Source organism: Lytechinus variegatus, chromosome 1, assembly GCF_018143015.1.
Source record: "Lytechinus variegatus isolate NC3 chromosome 1, Lvar_3.0, whole genome shotgun sequence".
Lineage (NCBI taxonomy): Eukaryota > Metazoa > Echinodermata > Echinoidea > Temnopleuroida > Toxopneustidae > Lytechinus > Lytechinus variegatus.
In genome coordinates this window covers 49,065,200-49,089,093 of record NC_054740.1, presented here as the reverse complement: position 1 = coordinate 49,089,093, position 23,894 = coordinate 49,065,200, and the positions used below count along the sequence as shown (strand labels likewise).

The following is a 23,894-nucleotide window of genomic DNA, read 5'->3' as shown; positions in this document are numbered from 1 at the left end:
TTCCAAGTTTCCATCGCGGCTACCATACAAAATAGAGAAAAATTTGCTTGATAATTTCAGCTCACAAGTCAAACTTCGCGAGGGAACAATTGTAGGTAATGATTACTTTCAAATTTCGTTATTTTTAACAAAAATAGAATCCAGCGTAGGCCTAGATTGAAATTTTTCAGAAAGCGGCGATATACGGCATTATCGTGATATTGGGAACCACCGTTCACTTCATACAGCAGCGTTTTATTCAGTCATCACACGCACGGTTCCCTATTTGATATTTCCACCTCCATTCACTCTCTTGACTCTGTACACAAGTGCGCGAACACAAATCTACGAGTGGTTCCCAAAACCACGATTTGGCCCGAAATACGATGCTGGGTTCAATTTGACCTTGGAATGGAATTGAGAGATTTTTAAAATAACATTTGCAAATTATTGGTGGTGGTGAACATGGTGAAAACTGAAATTGCCGGCAATGGCCGGCATGGCTGGTAGCGCGTTTCCGTTTTAGTTTTACACCCTGAAGGCATTCTCCGCAAAAATAGCTAAAAAGCGACTAGTGAAGACAAGAGTCTACACACGTCGCTGGTTATTGAGAGTCCGACACTGGCGAGTTTCCCCACACACAACCGCATGCAATGCACTGATTGCACAAAGTTCAGTCAGTAGAGGCGCTGGTCATGCTGGTCCAAAAATTGGGATTGTCCCACTCACACATTGTACGAGGTTAGGCCTAGTTGTACTAACCTCGTACAATAGACCGTGTTTGACCCTGGATTTCGAAGTAGGCCTAGTCGGCAAACATCGCTTCATTGCTGAAGTAATATGTGCCGAAGCTCCTTCTCGCTACGCACCGGGGCTCTTGCCGGTAAGTAGCAAGAGTTTGTTGAATATAAAAATAATAATAAAATAATAATCCGATAAAAAAAGCACATTTTGCTTACCTCGGCCTCGAAAGTGACTTCGCTTGTCTCTTCCACGGAAATACAAGGAAGCCCGTTGGTGGCGCTAATAATTTCACAACCTTGATTCAGCTCCTCGGTAATTTTATAACTGTATCTAAATTCTTTGAATGCGCAATCCTCATGATTAATTTACTAATTATGGGCACCAATTAATGAAATGCCTTCAAAAAACATAATTAATGATTATTATTGGTGATGATAACACTCATTTGCATTAATTTAAAAAGATGACTGATAAAAAAAAAATGAAAATAATATACGTGCCTGGAAAGAAACCTGCAGTACAAGCTTTGACGAACATCAATAATACGTATACGGTATACCAAAGTCTATACAATGAAAAGATTGGACACTTCACGGACTTTGCGTAATGCCTTGCGTCGATATGCGTGTAAAATAGTGTAGGTGCCTATTCTTTCCCTTGTCGTGTCTTTGATATGAATATAAATCGCGCGCCCTCTTCAGGAGAAAATTGATATCAACGCTGACTGATTTCTATCTCCGTAAAATCTTCACTAAAGATCAAGAAAATATACATATTTTTAGAAAGAAACTTCAAGGAGAAGTCACGGAATGATCTAAATGATTCGGTAAGTGTCATAGCAGGATGTGGAATATTTATTTATACATATTTTATGTGGGCAAAAGCCCACTGTATTTTCGAAGTGTAGTGGTGTGTCGCGTGCGTATGACTGATAATCCTTCGCTCGCGAGACGATATGAACCCATGGGTGGGATTGTCCCAGAAAACAAGGATATCCTCATAAACCAAGACAAATCGTGTCTTGATAAATTGAGACAGTCCTTGTTTATGGGGACGTTTTTTTTTCACTTCCCCCTACGGGACAAAGACCGCACCAATCGTGAGGTCGTCATGAGGTGCGGACGTGTTTTTCGTTAGCTCCGACACTGAAGCGAAGCAGCATATAACTCTACATGGGAATACATTGATACATATTCCATGCATATTCCACGAACATACTCTGGAATTTGATTTCTATTGCTGAATCAACTAACTACCGAGAGGAGTCTCCTTGAATTTGTTTCTAATTATGGGAATATTTGGATGTGTGCCATATCATCATTAACTTTTCTGCCATATTTTGAACTATCAAAGTATGCCTACGAGATCTACGACGAAGGCCGAAGAAATGTCTGTAAATGTTTGAGAAGTCCGCAAGGCACTGGAAGGAAACAACAATTTGCTTGACAATCTGACTGTAAAGGTAAAGCAAATTATTATCGACAAATTAATTGATACTGTTACTACAAAGGTTGCCGAAGCACTAAAAGAATCTTATGGATTTGATCTAAAAGAGAAAGAAAAAAAGATTAAAGATCTAAAGATTAAAGATAAAATTATTAAAAGATCTAAAGATTAAAGATAAAATTATTGACCTCGAAAATCAACAAGACGATGCTGAACAATATTCGAGGAGGAACTGTTTAGTATTTCATGGAATTGAGGAAAAAGAAGGCGAAAATACGGAAGAGGTTCTAAAGAGGTTCTTTTAAGAGTTCATATAAATCATAAAATACAGAATATTCAGGTGAAATTCTAAATGCTATATTACTTGGTTACAACGTTCTCGCCAGGTTCACTCTGACGGTTGTCGACGAGCTTAGATTGCTGCTAAATGCACCACATTTTATGTCTGTTTAAAGCTTCTCCGGCCACACAGCCGTAACAGTTGCGCGAATTGCGATTGAAGCAGAAAGGCAATTACCGGTACTGATATCTTAAAAAGGTGAAAGGAAATGTCAATCTCATTTTATACTTACAGTTAATTGATTTATTCACATTGATGGCATCGATAAATTAAGTCCATTATTTCAATGTTTAGATCGCTTCATCATTGTATAAGTGCGATTAATTTTGTGAATGCGTGTTGCTTATTATATCAATGACCGACTAAATCTACGGACCGCATGCATGCGTAGCCCTTTGAGCTTGCACCGCGTCACGCCCTTACGAAATCCAAAGATTGTTCCAACTTTATTTGGATGCCTCGGAAGATTTCTTCCGAGGCTTCCAAATAATGGACATCGGTATTCATGAGACGGGGTCCCCAATTAACTAATATAATTTGCATGAATGTTTTTTTTTTTTTATTCAGATACTCACTGAAACTAACTCTCATAAGATTTCTGTTAATGATGTTTACTCTTATTATCTTTTATCAAGATTCTTTTATCACTGTCAATTATTGCTGTGTTTGTTCGTTACTCACCTATAAAATAATGAATGTGCTCATCAAGAGCGTGAGGAATATTTTTAGTCATTCATAAAACTTTAATATTACGATTTTGTTATCAATTGCAATTTATAATGTTTTGAAAGTATAGGTTAATTGATAGGAAAAATATTTTTAGGTAATACAATATGTAGGCCTACAAATACAGCGTATGTGAAAGAGAGGGGAAGGGGGGGGGGGTTGTAGATGTTCGACGGGAGAGAGCGATGGGGGAGGGGCCGTGGCCTGGACAATGACAAGGCGATGTTGAGATCGTGTGTGTGGGATTGGTGAAGAAGTCAATATTCAAAGCGAATATATTTTTTTAGAATTCTACTGATGATGGCTGAATAATCTTTCTTTACATGTATATTTTGGTGATTTTAAATTCTAAAAATATTTTCTTGCATCATGAGTGGGAAGATCGAGGTACGTGATTCAATAAATTGCATCACAATATCACTTTAGGTGTAGTTTTAAATTTACAGAAATTCACGTTTTAACAGTATTAAAATAAAAAGATTTTCTTAATTGTATAGCACTCAGCAGCGTATAAAACGGGCCAACATTGAATTAATCCCAAAATACATCATCATGAATGCTCAAGAAACCTCGATATCTAAGCAATATTCCTTCAAAGTCAAATAAGCTTTTTCTCGCCTGTGCGTATTTGATCTGACGGTATTTTCCACTCCCCCCCCCCCCCACACCTCCCATAGATCTAGAATGAAAACCCAAACAACACAAGTATCAGATTTCTGATGACCATGTGCATGGTTCTCGATCAAGATTGCGCAATTTGTACTTTTCCGTAAACAAAATGGATGGGAGGAGGGTTCGTGAAAGGGGCTAGTCTACGTTTTCAGTCGGTTCTAAAATGTCAAACTACCAAAATGCATATTCTTCAGTAAACTATACATGTATTTCAAATAAGGAATAGTTGGATGAAACTAAAAACGTTTGCATTAATTATGACTGGAAAATGTCCATAACTGAATTTTAACCACGACTGGTACTTTTATTAATCATATCGTGCTATCATTGATTTCTTGCCAATAAGGCAAGCCTCCAATTTAAGACTAGCAAACAAACTTCTTCTTTGTAAGTACTCTTCCAAAAGAATGAGGAAAGCTGGAACGTTATTTTCTCAATATGGAAGAGATAAACAACTCGGGGGGGGGGGGGGGGTAACTCTGAAATAAAGTGTATACAAGGATATGAAATTAAAAAATATATAGCATGTGAAGTGAAAACAGATTAAAAAAAATAAGATCAAAAGTGGCAAAATATGTCATGCTAAATGTATTATTCAATTATATAGTATCCTGTTCCAAACTCTATTAATAAAAGAAGTACAACTTGTTAGAACAGAAATAAAGAAAAATAGTAGAGGAATATTCATGAAGAATATTTGAGGTCACGAAATCAGCTGGTTCGCACTCAAACAACCGGTTAAAAGGTCACACACGGTGGCACACATTCCAGGGGGGATCGGGGAAACCCGTTCAAGCACAATGATTGGCTCAAGCCCAAGATAATGAATACTAATTAGATCACGTGCCATCGGTTTTGGGGCGTCTCGTTCACATTCCAACTCATTTCATGAATATCATCCACTCGCAGTAATTAGGCTAACGACGTTGTAAAGCTAACTGTATAAAAGCACAATGCCGATAGAAAACATAACATCAGTGAAATTGAAAAATTCATCCAACGATATTCAAATTATACTAGCAAATCATTGTGGGCGTAAACAACGAAATACATATCCTCTAAAACGTTCACACAATCCGTACTTAAAATGAATATCTGTGAATGAATTGTCAATCCTCTTTTTTTTAATGTGTGTACTTCTATCGAAATCTATTGAATCACGTAACCCTCCCGACCCAAGGTGGATTTTTCAATCGCCATAAAGACTATGGAGCCACAATGATCAATGACAGTAGACACATCCGTAAATGAATATTAATTTCGTTCGCTCCGAACATTGACTTCTTTTCGCCAATCCCCTCCGACCCCCATCATAAAGTCACAAACATCCCATAATTTTCATCTACAATGTACATTGCCCACGACCACCCCTCCCCCCTTTATTCTTTCTTTCTCCTTCAAACAAATCAATTTTTTCAAATAATATTTTATTTTAGATCGTAGTTAAGCAATTGTGCAACAAATTCATTAAGCATTCACCGTGATGATTAAAAACATTTCTCAGGACCGTGACAGGTGCGCTCATTATTCAATTGGCAGGCAATTAGCAATAAAGAACAATACAAATGAAAATACACTGTATATACGTATAATTCACATTAAAAAGATGAGTTGTAATGATAACAAATGTGAATGATATTAATAAAGATAATTACTTATGAAAATTGTAACAGATTCATTGAATATCTGAAAAAAACAAAACATTCAAACTGAATTAGTTTTGGATCCCATCTAATTCTGGAAGACTCGGATCCCCAGATCAAGGATTTTGATGCCATGTGCGATTTGTTTCCTGAATGTGGTCGTTGCGAGCGCTCGTGCGGTGATACAGAACTTGGTAGACACACCGTCGCGAAATTAATCAACACTTTCAAAAGATCGATGTAGAGATCAAGACTTTGGAAATTATGGAGTAAAATCGGAATATAAATGTGAATGAATAAATCATTATGCTGTAAGTAAATGAGTTGGACATTATGTCAATCCATTCCTTTGGCTTTGTCATTATCAACGTGATCTTTGAATAATTTTCTCAATTCGCTCGATCTACGGGAGTGTCATCAGAAAAGCATTCAATGAATTCATGTAGTCGATGTAGCCCCGATGTAGCAAAGGCTGGGACGAGATAAAATTAAAATCCGATCGAATTCTGATATTATTTTTGACACTTTACTTTTGAAAAAGAGAAGTGATAATATCAACTGAAAACTGAAATTCGTAATAACCTAATAATTACATTGCCTAACCCAGTAACCTACGGTACCCCTCTCAACTCACTTTATTTTTTTAGCGTATTTACTACCATTTTAAAGACGTAAATAATGTGAGCAATGCGATACGCAAGCGAGGTAAGCATCTTCGCGCTTCCCACAAAAGAGATTGGGTCTCGAGTCGAGGTTGTATCGTATAGCGTAGCGTAGTGAGTGAGTCAAAGAAATCCCGGGAAGAAATCTTGGACGAAATAATCGTCAAGTTTATTTTAGGATCTGAAAAGCAGATTAATAATATATTCATTTTTTTTGTAGATCTAGGCCTGTTTTACAGTTGTCGGCCACGGTTGTCGGGGAAGTTCACGGTTGTCGGATTTCCCCTGAAAATTTTCAGGGTTGTCGGCGCCCGACAACCGTGACGCGTGGTAGCGAGAACGCTGCTTGGTTATATATATTTATACATCTGTATCAGTATTTTTATGTATATATACGCAATAATGACCTATTACAATACAATATCAAATAATTAACACTTGTGTGTCCCCTCCTTTGCCTGCCACCTCCCCCCCCCCCCCGCTAATTAGGATTTTAATTCCCTTGTTTTTCCCCCTTTCTTGCATTATGTTTGTTTGTTTTTGTTTTTTTTTCCTCTTTCCCTGTAAACTGTGTAAGCCTTTTCCTGTTGTACGGTAATCAGGGGGATAGACCTCGATAGGCCAATGGCTTTCTGTCCTTCCCCCACATCCGCAGTACAGTGGAAATCATTTTTATTTACTGTGCTTTACTATCTGTTTATACTTGTCAATATTTGTTCTGCAGTATAAGAATTTTGTTTGTATTTATATATTTATGTATTTTTGTGTATTTTAAAGAGGTGTAAATAAATTAATCTGAAATCTGAATCAATTACGGAAATTGAGAGTGCTAAAAATAGATTCAGTGACCTCAATTCCCCCCCAGTTCACCGTCTATTTTTCATGACTTACCGTCTTCCAATAATCTTGTTATGAAACTTGATATGTTTACATTGACTAGCACATTTGATTGGTGTCGGCACTTGACAGGTGAATGAACTTTCCTAGATTTCTTGTGTGAAGAAATCCTTATAAACTGAGACAGTCCCTGTAAACTGGGACGATCCCAATTTTCTGACCAGCGCCTCTACTGTCAGTGGCTGCACGTAGTCTTGAGGATGAAAAGATGATGATTTTTTAAAGATGTCATATACTTCTTCATCCTTGACGTCTTGACACTCCCCATAATGTCTTAAGCGAAGGACCAAAACAAAAATGGATTTCCCTAAGAAATCCATCTCTTTAAACCAAAATCACGAGAATTCTATTAATTTTATTCATTCTCACACCTTCCTACGCCTAATGCGTAGGAAGGTTTTAAATATTATTACATAAAAATATAAAAAAATGAAGATTTCTTACCTAACTGATGCCGCGTAGACCCCTCGTTCCACATGTAAACAACGGGAATACAATAGCGTCGACCCTTGAACCGCTTATGTATGACGTACTTCCGGAAAGCAATGCCGTCTTAACGAACAATTTAGAGGTCACGACTGGCCTTCCAAAATCCATAAAAGATTCTCTGTTGTGCATTTATTTTTTATGTTACACAACTTTAAAGTCTCTAAATGTCCCGTACGTCACAAGTCAAATAGCTTGGACCTGCCCAAATGTACTACTACTTTCCGTCATACACTTGGGGGAACATTTGGTGCGAGTTTAAAGAAAATCGAAGGGGGTCGGGTGACAAATTGTCTGAAAATTGGTTGATTTGACGTGGATTGACCCTGTTATTGAAAATGCAAATCGAGGTACATGTAAAACGACAGAAAGGATGAGAGGGGAAAAGAGGAAATAGACCAAAAAAATATAATGTAAAGTTGTAAACAATAAATGTGCGTTTTGCTATTGCATGAATATTTACTTATAAAGAATTATAAATTACTGGTCCCCACCTGAATTTGTAATTCACGTCATTTTATAGAATGAATTTGTCATGTTAGGTTTTGGAAGCTCTTCATCCTCATTCTCTGCCAGGTGAAATGTATTTGCACTAAAAATTTGACAAAAGCATAATCAGTTAAAATGCTAAAACTAATAATGAACTAGAAGTTTCCTCGCCGGAAATTGAGGAAATAGAATGAGAATTTACTGTGAGATATCCACCTACATGTAAAAACACGTTTGTTTGGCATGTCCCGACAAACCCTCTCAAGCTTACACCTACCATCCCCCCTAAAAGATGTTCTCAATTGTCCTACTTTTTCGTCAGTTTCTTTCTTCTTTTTTGTCTTTTCTTTTTTCTGGCAAATAGCGTGGTAGAAAAAGATCCATATAAAGAATGAAAGACAGGTTAAACTTATATTTTTCTTAACGGCAAACATACCTTTGGGGCTCTTATTCTGGTGAGCATCAACACCAAAATATCTGAAAAAGATTTATAAATAACAGTGGCCGCTGAGCGTTTTTGATAATGGAGGGGTTGAGCTGAATGTGGGAGGGAGTGATCCGCCCCCCAAAATCACTAATTTATGGACTTTGGGGGGGGGGGGGGATTGACGCCTCTTACCGACTCTAACACCTCTGTACTATTTAATTGAACGATTAAAAAGATAGAGACAAAACGGGATACAAATCTTACATGATTTATTTGTTTTCGGTTGTGAAAAAAAACGGAACGGTTAAAAAATAAATAAAATGGAAGAACATAATGAAACACTTTTAATTTAGATGTTACAATTTCATTAGATGAAAATTATTAACTTTTTCTCAATAATTCTCATTGTGACGAACAGTAGTCGGTAGCATGGTTATTTTGGAGGGAAAAGGGAGATATAGAAAATGAAACGTAGAACGAGATGAGGAGAGCGTTGGGAGGTACGATTTCAGATCCACTATATAATTTTGAGACACATTTACACCATTCATTCTTTGAAATTGCAACGGAAAACATATCGAATATTGGTATGCAATCTTCATGAACAATTTTTGTCTCACCTGCGAAGCAGACTGAGACGATAGGCGCCGCTTTTCCGACGGCGACGCTGGCGGCGGCGTCAACATCAAATCTTAACCTGAGGTTAAGTTTTTGAAATGACGTCATAACTTAGAAAGTATATGTACCTAGTTAATAAAACTTCGCCATAAGGTTAATCAAGTATTACTGAACATCCTATTAGAGTTTCATGTCACATGACCAAGGTCAAAGGTCATTTAGGGTCAATGAACTTAGACCATGTTGGAGGGATCAACATCGAAATCTTGACCCGAGGTTAAGTTTTTGATATGTCATCATAACTTAGAAAATATATGGACCTAGTTCATGAAACTTCGACATAAGGTCAATCAAGTATCACTGAACATCCTGCACGAGTTTCACGTCACATGACCAAGGACAAAGGTCATTTAGGGTCAATGAACTTTGGCCGAATTGGGGATATCTGTTGAATTCCCATCATAACTTTGAAAGTTTATGGATCTGATTCATGAAACTTGGACATAATAGTAATCAAGCATCACTGAACATTTTGTGCAAGTTTCAGGTCTCATGATTAAGGTCAAAGGTCATTTAGGGTCAATGAACTTTGGCCGAATCGGGGGTATCTGTTGAATTGCCATCATAACTTTGAAAGTTTATTGGTCTAGTACATTAAACTTGGACATTAGAGTAATCAAGTATCTCTGAACGTCCTGTGCGCGTTTCAGGTCACATGACCAAGGTCAAAGGTCAATGAACTTTGGCCGAATCGGGTGTATCTGTTGAATTACCATCATAACTTTGAAAGTTTATGGATCTGATTCATGAAACCTTTACATAAGAGTAATCAAGTATCACTGAACATCCTGTGCGAGTTTCAGGTCACATGATCAAGGTCAAAGGTCATGTAAGGTCAATGAACTTTGGCCATGTTTGGGTTTTTTGTTGAATAACCATCATATCTCTGTAAGTTTATTGGTCTAGTTCATAAAAAGTGGACATAAGAGTAACCATGTATCACTGAACATTTTGTGCGAGTTAGAGTAGTATTCAAAGTCAGCACTGCTGCTATGTTGAATCGCGTGATGCAGGTGAGACGGCCAGAGGCATTCCACTTGTGTTGTTTTTAAAGTTACTCTAATTTGGTTTGGATGTTCTTGAACTCTGAACATAACTCTGTTATCAGACATAATATGGTAGAAAAAAAAATATTGGGAAGTAATTTTTTTTGGTAGATGTTAACATTTCCATTTTGAAAATTCCGTCCGTGATGGAAAAAAAGATGAAAAGTTTTTTTATTCTTTATCAGAATAGATTTAAAAAATAAAAAGGTGTAGAGGTATCTCTCTAAACACTGTACATCATTTTATTTGAACATAGCTTAAATCCATACAATTTATCCATATCATAAACTCAATAAAAATTGATCACGCACGGACGTTAATTTCATCACGGACGGACAAAGTTAATACACTCAAATACAAATCACGCTAGTTTTATTGTTTTCAAAATTACTCCAATTTTTTGTAATGGTCGTGCACTCTGAACATTAATCTATTATCAAACATAAATTAGTAGGAAAAAAATATGGAAAGTAAACCTTCTTTCTAGATGTTAACATTTCTGTCCGTCCGTGATGAAATTAATGTCCGTCCGTGATCATTTTTATGAGGATATCTATGGATTCGGCTTTTTACTCTTTATCAGAATAGGAACAGAAATAAAAGTGTGTTGAAGTATTTCACTGGACACTGTACATTATTGTATTTGAACATAGCTAAAATCCATACATTTTATGCATATAATAAATCAATCAAAAATGATCACGGACGGACATTAATTTCATCACGGACGGACAAGTGAAGATTCATATATGCAAATGAGAAACTTTGCTGAGCAGATTATGAATTTAATTTTAGCTTCTAATTGCAGTGAAAAGTGGCTCTGAGAATTATTCAGAACTCAAATGGAATAAACCTACAACTCTTCACAATGTTTTGTGATATCTTTGTTTGGCAGTTATTGGGACTACATTGTTGTCAGGAAAAATTGTTAAACATTATTGGAATGCAGATAGAGTTGGAAAGTTACATGTACATGTATATGCCAAAAAAGCAGGAAATAAAATATGGCAAGAACAAGTCCAAAGCTGTAGATTTCATCAATTCAAGCTTGCAGAAAGTGATGGAGAAGAAGAAAGTAGAATGCAATGCATAATCTGATAAGCAGAAAAATCAATTTTCCATGTACAAACCTATGGATTCACAATGCTTCTAACAGAACATGACATCACAGTCTTGAGGCTTGTGAAAATTACATGTGTACCATTTTTCGAAGTCCATTTTGGAGCTTATTTTAAGCAAATCGCTTATCTGGTAGACTGTGAAAATGCATAAAGTTTGCACTGCAGTGTCTAGAAGTTTTAATAAGCTTTGGATTGGAACATGTATATAAATTTCAATTTTGAATTAGGTCAGAGCCTAAATACATGTACATGAGGGCTGTTGATATTATGGGGTGTCTCCACTTTGATATGTGCAAAAGATGGATTTAAAGAGAGCCCCTGACAAGTGTTGATCCAACAAACAAGCATTTAAGGATCAGCGACCTGTTGATCTTTTCGATTAAGTTTTTGGACCTTAAAAAAACATCTTTGCTCTTGGGTAATTAATGCCTAAAAATCATCATGATCATAAAAATACTTGTATCAACATTATCATTGATCAACTAGCTGTTGATTTGGAACCTACTAGTATTCTACTATTTAAAAAAAAACAATATTCTTTACATTCGATTTTGACACAAACTGTGTTTAGAGCAATCATATGTCTAGATTATACTGTGCGTTTACAGTAGCATAGAAAGCAAGTTGCAGCAACATGATTGAAGTTGTAGCGACTTGATTGTGCAACTAATACTGTTTAATAATATGAAAATATGTACAAATCATAAATACAATAGCATTTGTTCCCCCAAAAAAGTATTAAGAACTTCTTACAGGGTACTTCCAATGTATTTTGATTGTGTCCGTCCGTGATGTCCGTCCGAGATGTCCGTCCGTGATGGAAAATAATTGCAATTCTCTCAAAAGTTTGACATTGGTTAAGATTTCAATATGCTGAACATAGAAGCTAACATACCTGAGTTTTAGTTGCATTGACAATTATTGGTCAATATTAAGCTGTTTAGATAGAAACAATAAAAATGTACAAAAATTCTAAAAACCACTTTTCTATCATGTCCGTCCGTGATATGGCACATTTAGTGGATACCTATGTTTGTAGGTAACCATGGCAACAAACTTTTTTCATCATTCAGCATACTTTGTCCTACCCTTCACCATAAAGCACAAAGGAACCTTGTTCATCTTATTCCTAATTTGTTACAAGCCTTCAAAACTTTCAAAATCTATCAAATGTCCGTCCGTGATGAACCAATCACGCTCATCATCATAAACGATGTAAGAGATTAGCGCCGAGCTGTCCATCAATAATACGACTTTATTAAGTTCACGGAGGGGTCCGCTATCACCACGAGGTTGAAGAGAAGATGTATATCATCATAAACGATGTAAGATAGTAACGCAACGAGCTCCGTCAATAATACGACTTTATTAAGTCGTATTATTGTTAACCACGAGGTTGAAGAGAAGATGTCTATCATAAACGATGTAAGAGAGTATCGCAGAGATGTACATCAATAATACGACCTCATTAAGTTCACGGCAGCGTCCGCTATCACCACGAGGTTGAAGAGAAGATGCATATCATCATAAATCATGTAAGAGAGTAGCGCAGTGATCTCCGTCAATAATACAACCTTTAAAAGTTCACGGCGGCGTCCACTATCACCACGAGGTTGAAGAGAAGATGTCTGTTATCATAAACGATGTAAGAGAGTAGCGCTGTGATCTCCGTCAGTAATACGACTTTTAAAAATTTAACGGCGGCGTCCGCTATCACCACATCGTCAGAGATAATACCGCGTCTTTCTTACTGATTAATGTGACCGCGAAATAGCTAGCACCTCAAAAAACAATCTTGAAATATGTTCTAAACGATCACGCACTGTAACTAACGTTACATCTACGCCGATTTTTTATCCGATGTTTTCCTTTAAGGGGCATGATCGAAGATCGGCAAGTGATCGCCGATTGTGGTGAAATCGAATGGAATTGGTTGCCGATTGCAAAATCGGTTACAAGCTTAATGGAATCTATCTTAATTTCATACCTTTGTTATTTCCAGGGTGATCTGTTGTCGGTATTTTCTTTATCAATCTGTCGACTATGCGCGGAGGATCGAATTTACGCGGCGATGGCCTTTTGCACTGAATGGCACTAGTTAGTCTTGAGGACGCAATGATGATTATTTTTGACAAACTGATATACTTCTTCATCATTGACGTCTTGACACTGTTGTAATAGTGTCTTAAGCGAAGCACCATAATAAAGATGGATTCCCCTTGGAAATCAATCTTTTTTTTATTAAAGGACAAGTCCACCCCAACAAAAACTTGATTTGAATAAAAAGAGAAAAATTCAACAAGCACAACACTGAAAATTTCATCAAAATTGGATGTAAAATAAGAAAGTTATGGCATTTAAAGTTTCGCTTATTTTCAACAAAATAGTTACATGAACGAGCCAGTTACATCCAAATGAGAAAGTTGATGACATCACTCACTATTTCTTTTGTATTTTATTATATGAAATATGATTTCTTTTTTATTTTCTCGTCATTGTCATGTAAAATGAAGGTTCATTCCTCCCTAAACACGTGGAATTCCATTATTTTAACATTTTGTGCTTCAGGCAAGGAGGTCCTAATTGTCAAATTCGTAAAAACTGAAATATTGTATAATTCGAACAATAAAAAACAAAAGAAATAAGGAGTGAGTGACATCATCGACTCTCTCATTTGTATGTAACTGGCTCGTTCATATAACTATTATGTTGAAAATAAGCGAAACTTTGAAATGTCATAACTTTCTTATTTTACATCCGATTTTGATGAAATTTTCAGAATTGTGCTTGTCTGATTTTTCTCTATTGATTAAAATCAACATTTTTCTGAGGTGGACTTGACCTTTAAAAATCACGTAATTGGTCTTGATTTTATTCAACTCTACACCTTCCTACACCTAATGTGTAGGAAGGTTTAAAAAAAACGGGGAAAAAGGGGGAAAAATATAAAGGATTCTTACCAGACTGATGTCGCGTAGACCCCTCGATCCACATGTAATACCAATGTAAACAACGCAAATACAATGGCGTCTACCCTTGAAACGCTTATGTATTACGTACTTCCGATACGCAATGCCTTTTGAAGAACAATTTATAGATAAAAATATCATTTCACAAATATTAAAATTTTTTACGTAATTAGAAATAATTGATATAATACTATTAATTCAGAAATCTCCCCGAAAAGGTAGGGGGGGGGGGACAAGGGGCTAGGAAATTTGACAAGCAAAAAAAAAACGGTTATCATCCCAAAAGGATGTTAAATGATGTATTTCTTATACCTTGGTCACATTTGTTCTACGGCGGCCGTACGGCGAGTCGAAAACAGCCGTTTTAATATTTTGTTTGTACCAGCTAAATATAGGGGGTTTTATTAAAAATGAATAAAACGGCTTTTTTCGACTCGCCGTTCGGCCGCCGTAGAGCAAATGTGACCATGGCATTATCAAGACCACAAATACATGTAGAGGGGACATTTGATATTGTGTCCCTCCTACTATTTTGAGTAGGGGGGGGGGGGGGCACGTCCCCCTGGGATTTCTGCCCATGGTCATATGGAGGCACATAACATGTCAAATTCCTAGTGCAGTAGTATATGTACCGTACTACAAGGAAGTAATACTAATATATGTAGGCCCTTATGTTAGGTCTTTGTTGAGTTTCTTGTATTTCTTCTTAGACCTTCTGTAAACAATTATTTTGATTAATATAATATGAGGAAAACTCTAGGCTCTTACCAAATTTGTCCCACGCTCGTTTAAAAATGTTAGATCTTGATCTATGTACTGTTCATCTGAAAAACCTTCAGTCCTCTCTTTGTACCTTTTTCTGCAGTAGAGCACCTTTATCTCTTGATATCAACCTCATCGAATTGCAGTTTCATCAATCTGGCAACGGACAGTCGTATTTGAAAGGCAACAAGCATGAGCCCAATCCCCAAAGCTAACGAGCCAGGAAACAATCCTCAGTCCTCAAAAGAGGGAGATGAGCTAGAGCCACCGCCCCAGGATTACAACTCTGTGTTGAATGCAGGTTTGACAACCTCTGAAATGATTCATGAAGTTATTAAAGGGGCTGTCTGGCAAGTCGAATACAATCCACTCAGACATTGATGGTTAAGTAACCATTTGATTTTTCTGCTTCCTTTTGTCTCGCCCACCAGAGGTGAAGGCGAGACTTAGGGATCCAAATGTCGTCCGGCGTCCATCCGTCGTCCGTTCGTCACAAACCTGTAATGACACATAACTCAAAAACCGTAAGTCGCTTTTCAACCAAACTTGGATGGTAGATGGACTTAGGGGACCTGCATGTTATGCTGCAGTCGGAGGTCACATGGTAAGGTCAAAGGTCATTTTCAGGTCAACATTAAAGTTTACATGCAAGACTCTTATGATACCTAACTCCACAACCGTAAGTTGCTTTTCAACCAAACTTGGATGGTAGATGGACTTGGGGGACCTGAATGTTATGCTGCAGTCTGAGGTCACATGGTAAGGTCAAAGGTCATTTTCAGGTCAACGTTAAAGTTTACATGCAGGACACCTAACACTGCAACTGTAAGTCTCTTTTCAACCAAACTTGGACGGTAGATGGACTTGGGGGACCTGCATGTTATGCTGCAGTGGGAGGTCACATGATGAGGTCAAAGGTCATTTTCAGGTCAACGTTAAAGTTTACATGCAAGACTTTTTTATGACTCCTAACTTCGCAACCATAAGTCGCTTTTCAACCAAATTTGGATGGTAGATGAACTTGGGGGACCTGCATGTTATGCTGCAGTCGGAGGTCACATGGTAAGGTCAAAGGTCATTTTCAGGTCAACTTTAAAGTTGACATGCAATACTCTTAACTCCGCAACGGTAAGTCGCATTTCAACCAAACTTGGATAGTAGATGGATTTAGGAGACCCGCATGTTACCGTATGCTGCAGTCTGAGGTCATATGGTTAGGTCAAAGGTCATTTTCAGGTCAACGTTAAAGTTTACATGCAAGACCCTTATAACTCCGCAACCGTAAGTCGCATTTCAACCAAACTTGGATGGTAGATGGACTTGGGGGACCCGCATGTTATGCTACAGTCAGAGGTCACATGATAAGGTCAAAGGTCATTTTCAGGTCAACGTTAAAGTTTACATGCAAAACTTTTTTATGACTCCTAACTTCGCAACCGTAAGTCGCTTTTCAACCAAACTTGGATGGTAGATGTACTTTGGCGACCTGAATGTTATGCTGCAGTCGGAGGTCACATGGTAAGGTCAAAGGTCATTTTCAGGTCAACATTAAAGTTTATGTGCAAGGCTCTTATGACAAGTGTTATTCCATCCCAGGCATTTCATAATGAAGTTTAAATATAGTTCTCTTGCATGCCCTCGCAAATCACGATATTTCTGGTTATTTTTCATAAGTGGGCAAAACACAAAATTGCTTTTGCCTTGTTTGGTTCAACCTTGCGTTAAAAGTATAAGTTTTGTTATTTCATTTACTAATAACAATTTTTAAAACAAAATCGAACCCTCAGCTATTACATGTACACGTGATGAAAGTAGAGGCCCTTTGCAAAGAGTTGCTGTTAAGCTCAACTTGAAAAAATCAATTGCAAATTGTTTTCAGATACTTTGGGGGACTTGCTCTTGATTTTCTTGTTTGTGTTTGGAGAGATAATCCATCTTGAAAATGATATATAATTGTATAGGCCTAGAGTAAATATCAAACTCAATGATGAAAACAAGGAAGTATTGAATTTTAAAGTTCAGCTATGTTTTGTGAGAACATTTCAGCATATGCACTAGACCAGGGGTTCTCAAACTACGGCCCGCGAGACTCTGCTTTTTTTTCACTTTTAAGTCAAAATATGAAACATAGCTCAATATGATAAAATTGACTTAGGCCATTGTTGGTACAATCTACATTCCTTTTAACAAAGTTCATGTACTACAATTTTGTTGTCATTACCATTGACTCTCGCTGTATTTTGAAACTTTTTCTAATTTTGCCTGTGTTTCATATGAAACTGTTATAAATTTGTTGGATTAAATTCTCCCAAAATAAGGGCCAGATTGCACCAGAGAGCATCTAGGACCCCGGCCGCAAGGGTCTTTGCACTTGGCGCACATTTTTTTTTTCTATTTTTCTAAGTATGCACTTCACCCTGGCCCTTTCAGGTTTATTTTTATTCTCATCTGGCCCTTCAAAGAGAAAGTTTGAGAACCCCTTCACTAGACCATTTTCTTGTCTACCTTGAGTAGTCTTTGTATTGGTTCACTGTATTCTTTGAATTATGTTATGCCATTCTTTCATACAAATTGATGGTATGATTGTTATAATTTGCAGGTGATATGAGCAGTGAGGAGGAAGATAGTGATGATGGTGGAGGAGCTGACATGGGAGGAGATTTGCAATATGGGGGCTATCAACTCTTGATGCAGGACCCAGAGGTATGCGTGTGGTCTTTTCAGCTTGTTAACCTTATCTAACCCAATGTAATTCGGTTGCACATGGTTTGATTCAAGGTTAATAATTTATCAATCTCATATGATAAATGAGTGTAGTTACAACGATTTCATGAGAAAGTATGTTAAGTCAAGATAAAGTCACTATATCATAGAATCTAGATCTGGTACAGAAATCATGAAATCAAAACTGAAAAAAATATCACTCTGACAACTGCTAACATATATACAGTGCGTCCAGAAAAAACGAAACCGAGATTTAGTGATCATTTATCATTACTTAATCATAAATAAAATAGACAAATGACCTATCAATTTAAAGCTTAGAATCTCCTCTTTCATCTGATATTACTTACATTATTTCTCATTCACGCATGAGTGAGCAAATACAATTTGAAGAAAGGATATCAAAAACTCATTTGGAGGGGGGTATCTGGGTTTCAAAAAGAAAACCACATTTGTGAAAAGTTCAATATCTCCTCTTTAATTTGATACCTAAATTACAGAAAATGGTCAAGAAATAAGAAAGTTCTGGTCATTTGAAATAAGGCTTGAATTTCAATAATTTCATAAAATGAAGAGGTTCTCCAGGCTGGCTTTCAAACTCACTCGACACTCCGTTTTGTTGACGATCAGCCATGCATTGAATCTTTTGTTCACCATGTGAAAGCTTCTGTGGGAAACCGGTGAAAACACGTTTATCTCATGAAATTATGGAAATGCAAGCCTTATTTCAAATGACCAGAACTTTTTTATTTCTTGACCATTTTCTGTAATTGAGGTACCAAATTAAAGAGCAGATATTTAACTTTTCAGAAATGTGGTTTTCTTTTTGAAACCCAGATACCCCCCGCCAAATGAGATTTTGGTATCCTTTCTTCACATTGTTTTTGCTCACTCATGCGTGAATAAGAAATAAGCTAAGTAAAATCAGATGAAAGAGGAGATTCTAAGCTTTAAATTGGTAGGTCATTTGTCTATTTTATTTATGATTAAGTAATGATAAATGATCGCTAAATCTCGGTTTCGTTTATTCTGGGACGCACTGTACACAACAAAAAAAGTAAGTCCCCCCTTGAACAAACATCAATAATTTCCGAACCAATGCGAGTTTTTGATATATTTTTACATGAGCGTGTAGGTAATTTTATAACCTACCATCTGAGTAAATGTTATGGACGTATTTTACGTCATGCTTCAGTGAGCACCATCAGAAGGCAAAAATGTCACTTTTCAAAAGTCACAAGCCAAATATCATGACTTTGATTCCATTTCATTGGAACTGATTCCACATTCTCAGGAAAAATAGTCAGAAGGCTTGTAAAAGGTACTTTCTAAAAGACGATACAACTTTTTTGGCTAAATTTCACGGTTGAATATACACAAGTCCAAATTTGCTATAATTGGATTTTTGTGCAAATTCTGTGCAAAAATGAAATTTATGTATGGATGAGTGAGCACGCATCAAAATGGGAAAATGGGTATTTTCAATGTCACAGACTCATTTTAAGGGGTAATAAGGTGAATATTGGGGGCAAATTTGGTTTCAAATGTGACTTTAATTTCTGTTGTTTTTATCATCAATCATTTCTATCACCACACACCTTTCGAACTTTTAACATTTTCATGGTTGAGCGAGCACATTCAAAAACTTAGGAATGAATACTCTTTATACTGCATAAATGTATTCTTTTCCTAACAACTTCTCATGATCAGTTTAATTTATGGACAAATCAGGGGTGGATCCAGAATTTAAAAAGGAGGGAGGGGCCTATAATCGGGGGAGCCACCAACATTTTCAAATTTTAATATGACCTAACAAGTTGTAGAGGATAATACCAAAATACAGGGGCCGCGGAACGGTTTTCAAAGTGTGGGGGAGGGACTTAGCCAAAAGTGGGGGGGGGGCTGACCATGCAAACATTTTTACATTTTTGTACATGCTTTTGGAAAAAAAGTGGGGAGCCCCCAGCCCCCCCCGCTCCACCCCGCTTCTGCGGCCCCTGTAATATTGTGCTCACTCAACCATGAACATACGATATCAAAATTGTGTGTGGAGTGGCTAAATGATGGATGGTAAAACAGAATTAACACCATAAAATTCACCTAACAACAACTTTTTCCCAACTTTGTATTTGCACAATCTGAAAAACGACTCTTGTGACTTTAAAAAAATGGTCATTTTTAATTCAATCTTTAATTACTCATGCATGACTCATCCGATCAATCTCATTTTTCCCCAGGAGTTGTTTAATGATTGTAGAAAACCACCTACGAAATATCATATCTCAAAATAATTCCGGTCAAAAGTTACAGCAAATTGATTTAGGGGGGACTTACTTTTTTTGTTGTGTATATAAGCACACATGGGACAACTGGTGTATTATTCTTGGCAAAATACTCAACATCAGGCTGGGATGTCATGCTCATTTTGCTAACTCAGCAATGACGCAAATTCTTCCAAAATGCCTTGGCATATATAGTGGTGCTGAAAAGTTAGTGAACCCCACCGGAAAATAAAAATATTTTAATTGTTCAAGTTCTGCCATGTTTTAGATATTTAATTGTGATGTCGGGTGACAAAATATTATATTCAATAAAGCTTATTTCTCTAGGCTTGCCAAAAATGTAATGTTGTCTACGTTCAACAATCAGCATGAAGGAGTGCATTTTGTGAAGGGGTTCACTAACTTTGGAGCACAATGCTATATATTTTAATTCATATACACAGACACTTGGTCATTTTATTGGATGTTGTGTTACGCCATTTTGAAATAGTTGCACAACTGAAATTTATGTTTATTATTGCCTTTGAGAAAAACACACTACATTAATAGAAAATTATATGAAGTGATAAGTTGTTTTGTATTGTTAGTATTATGAATGTTTATTTCCAGAAAATCCAGAGCTTTGTATTTCTGTCTGAAATTCATTTTCAAAATTGTATATTTTTTTTGTATTCATTATCCTGTAGCATGTGAATGATGACAGTGAAGATGGAGATGAAGATAGTGAAGAGATGGCCTCTGCTCAACCTCAGTCAGGTGCCACAGGAAACCTTGATGATGAGATCGAACAAGACCTGCCTCACACACATTCCCAATACAGTGATACCAACACAGCCACAGACCCATCCAAACCAAACCTTCCCACCCATCTTGCCAAACTCCTTCCATCAGTCAATCCCTCCCCAGATGCTGCCAGTCAGGTCATGCACACCGACACACGAGTTACGCTTGAACAGAGGAAAGAAAAGATGGCCGGCGATGACCAGATCCGAGCTGCAATGGCGAAAATTTCTTTACCGGTGGCAGCCATCCCGTCGTGGGCCAGGGCAGTGGATGAGAGTGACTGGAAAGAACAATTAGTTGCTAGAATACAGTGCAAGCATGAGAAACAACAGCTAAGGACTGCAACTCAGTTGAAGGGGACCAGTACAAAGAGATGATTTTGATGTTACATTGTACAGATATATTGTGTGTTTGTATCCAAACCGTCTACCCAGTGTCTTGTTGGCTATACCTTTCAAGAAGTGGTCATTATCCTTCTCTTGAAAGGTCTTAAAAGAACTGCTTGCATCTTGTAGTAAATTTATAGGCCTCAAAACAATTTCTTAGGCCACAAGTTTTATGACTGATATGCAGTATGTCACCAACCTTGTCATGTCACTCAAAGATCAGCTGGCACTGCTATAAGCTGTCCCAATAAAGAGGGAATAATGGTAAATATTGTGTAGGTACATGTATATCTATGTTGAAAATGTTTCTCAGTACCTTAAATGTGACTCCCACCTCATTGTTTTGGTGGATATAGATTTCACAAAGTCTTACTAATCCCTCTCTTGAACAGTCATACAAGAACTGCCTGGGTTTATAGTTTATTCACAGAATGGGGGGATCCTTAGTCAATAACTTTGTACAACTGTTCTACATTATATTACCAAATATTGCTCTAACAGCACAGGTTAGAATTGTCCCTCTATTCAGATTGAAAGTTTTATCATTAGAGGTCAAGTCCACCCCAGAAAAAATATTGATTTGAACAAATGGAGAAAAAAAATCAAACTAGCTTAACGCCATAAATTTCATTCAAATCGGATGTAAAATAAGAAAGTTATAACATTTTGAAGTTTCGCTCATTTTTCACAAAACAGTGATATGCACAACTCAGTGACATCCAAATGAGACGGTCGATGATGTCCCTCACTCACTATTTCTTTTGTTTTTTGTCTCACCTGCATAGCAGAGTGAGACTATAGGCGCCGTTTTTCCGACGGCGGCGGCGTCAACATCAAATCTTAACCTGAAGTTAAGTTTTTGAAATGACATCATAACTTAGAAAGTATATGGACCTAGTTCATGAAACTTGGCCATAAGGTTTACTGAACATCCTATTAGAGTTTCATGTCACATGACCAAGGTCAAAGGTCATTTGGGGTCAATGAACTTAGGCCATGTTGGGGGAATCAACATCAAAATCTTAACCTGAGGTTAAGTTTTTGAAATGTCATAACTTAGAAAATATATGGACCTAGTTCATTAAACTTGGACATAAGGTTAATCAAGTATCACCAAACATCCTGCATGAGTTTCATGTCACATGACCAAGGTCAAAGGTCATTTAGGGTCAATGAACTTTGGGCGATTTGGGGGTATCTGTTGAATTACAATCAAAACTTAAAAAGTTTTTGGATCTGATTCATGAAACTTAGACATAATAGTAATCAAGTATCACTGAACATCCTGTGCGCATTTTAGGTCACATGACCAAGGTCAAAGGTCAATAAACTTTGGCCATAATGGGGGTATCTGTTGAATTACCATCATATTAACTTTGCAAGTTTATTGATCTGACTTTTGAAACTTGGACATAAGAGTAATCAAGTATCACTGAATATCCTGTGCAAGTTTCAGGTCACATGATCAAGGTCAAAGGTCATGTGAGGTCAATGAATTTTGGCCACATAGGGGGTATTTGTTGAATTACCATCCTATCTCTGTAAGTGTAAAACGTGGAAATATTAAGAGTAACCAAGTATCACTGAACATCTTGTTCGAGTTATAGTAGTTTTTAAAGTCAGCAATGCTGAGCACTATGTTGAATTGCGTGACGCAGGTGAGACGGCCAGAGGCATTCCACTTGTTTATTTTTTGAGTTATACAATATTTCATTTTTTACAGATTTGATTATAAGGACCAACTTGACTGAACTGTATAATTTTAAACAATGCTAATTCCACATGTTCAGGGAGCAATTTATAGTTTTTTTCACTTGACAATGAAGAGAAAATGAGAATATTTCATATTTCATATAATAAAATACAAAATAAATAGTGAGTGGATGGTGTCACCAGTTTCCTCATTTGCATACTGACCAGGATGTGCATATAGCTGTTTTGCAAAATAAAGTGAAACTTACATGTAAAAATTTCATAACTTTCTCATTTTACATCAAATTTTTTAAAACAATTTCAGTGTTTTGCTTGTTGGATTTTTCTCTTTTTATTCATATCCACTTTTTGTTGGGTGGACTTGTCCTTTAAGAGGGCTAAAGTGGCCCTCAGAAACACTGTAAGTGTTGGGAGTATGCCCTGTAGCTGGAGATTGCTGTATTTATCTCACCAAATAAATCATAGCCCTATGATATAGAGTCATGTGTTTAGATTATTAGAAAACATCTTGTGACCCTAGTGACATTCCAAGAAAAGAAACAAATGACAAAATTTTCTAGAAATGACAACATACTGAATGCATGGGAGGGTCGTTGCAAGGACCATCTTTCATGTCAGCCATTTATTATGATGCATTTACAAAATATACTGTAAACTTAGACCAATTCATTGTTAATAAATAACATTTTTGTCCACTTCTACAATTTAATAAAATGTGCTTGCAGAATTTTTTTTTCTCCCCTACCAGAAGTGGAGTCCGTCACAAACCTTATGACATCTAACTCCGCAACCGTAAGTTACTTTTCAACCAAACTTGGATATTAGATGGACTTAGGGGACCTGCATTTTACCTGCAGTCGGAGGTCACATGGTAAGGTCAAAGGTCATTTTCAGCTCAACATTAAAGTTTACATGCAAG

At 36.9% G+C, this 23,894-nt stretch overlaps 1 protein-coding gene across 5 annotated transcripts; it reads left to right on the top strand.

The window, feature by feature from the left end:
- Positions 1-21,597, top strand: LOC121415508. Of its 5 annotated transcripts, none has more exons than XM_041608725.1 (4): positions 1-95; positions 15,191-15,388; positions 17,687-17,790; positions 20,780-21,597. In XM_041608725.1, exons 2-4 carry the CDS (start codon positions 15,280-15,282, stop codon positions 21,251-21,253), a joined length of 687 nt encoding a protein of 228 aa, XP_041464659.1. In that variant the 5' UTR covers positions 1-95; positions 15,191-15,279; the 3' UTR covers positions 21,254-21,597. The 5 variants fall into 5 exon arrangements, with proteins under 5 accessions (XP_041464659.1, XP_041464668.1, XP_041464677.1 ...); XM_041608734.1 differs by having other exon boundaries at positions 18-95; positions 15,194-15,388; XM_041608743.1 differs by lacking the exon at positions 1-95 and adding an exon at positions 1,757-2,185.
- The last annotated feature ends 2,297 nt before the right edge of the window (positions 21,598-23,894 follow it).

Bases quoted from the DNA above. Each gene is read 5' to 3' on its own strand.
- LOC121415508 (XM_041608725.1), top strand. From the start codon at position 15,280: ATGAGCCCAATCCCCAAAGCTAACGAGCCAGGAAACAATCCTCAGTCC. The intron at 15,389-17,686 runs GTTTGACAACCT...TATAATTTGCAG, and splicing joins CAACTCTGTGTTGAATGCAG to GTGATATGAGCAGTGAGGAG. The intron at 17,791-20,779 runs GTATGCGTGTGG...ATTATCCTGTAG, and splicing joins TCTTGATGCAGGACCCAGAG to CATGTGAATGATGACAGTGA.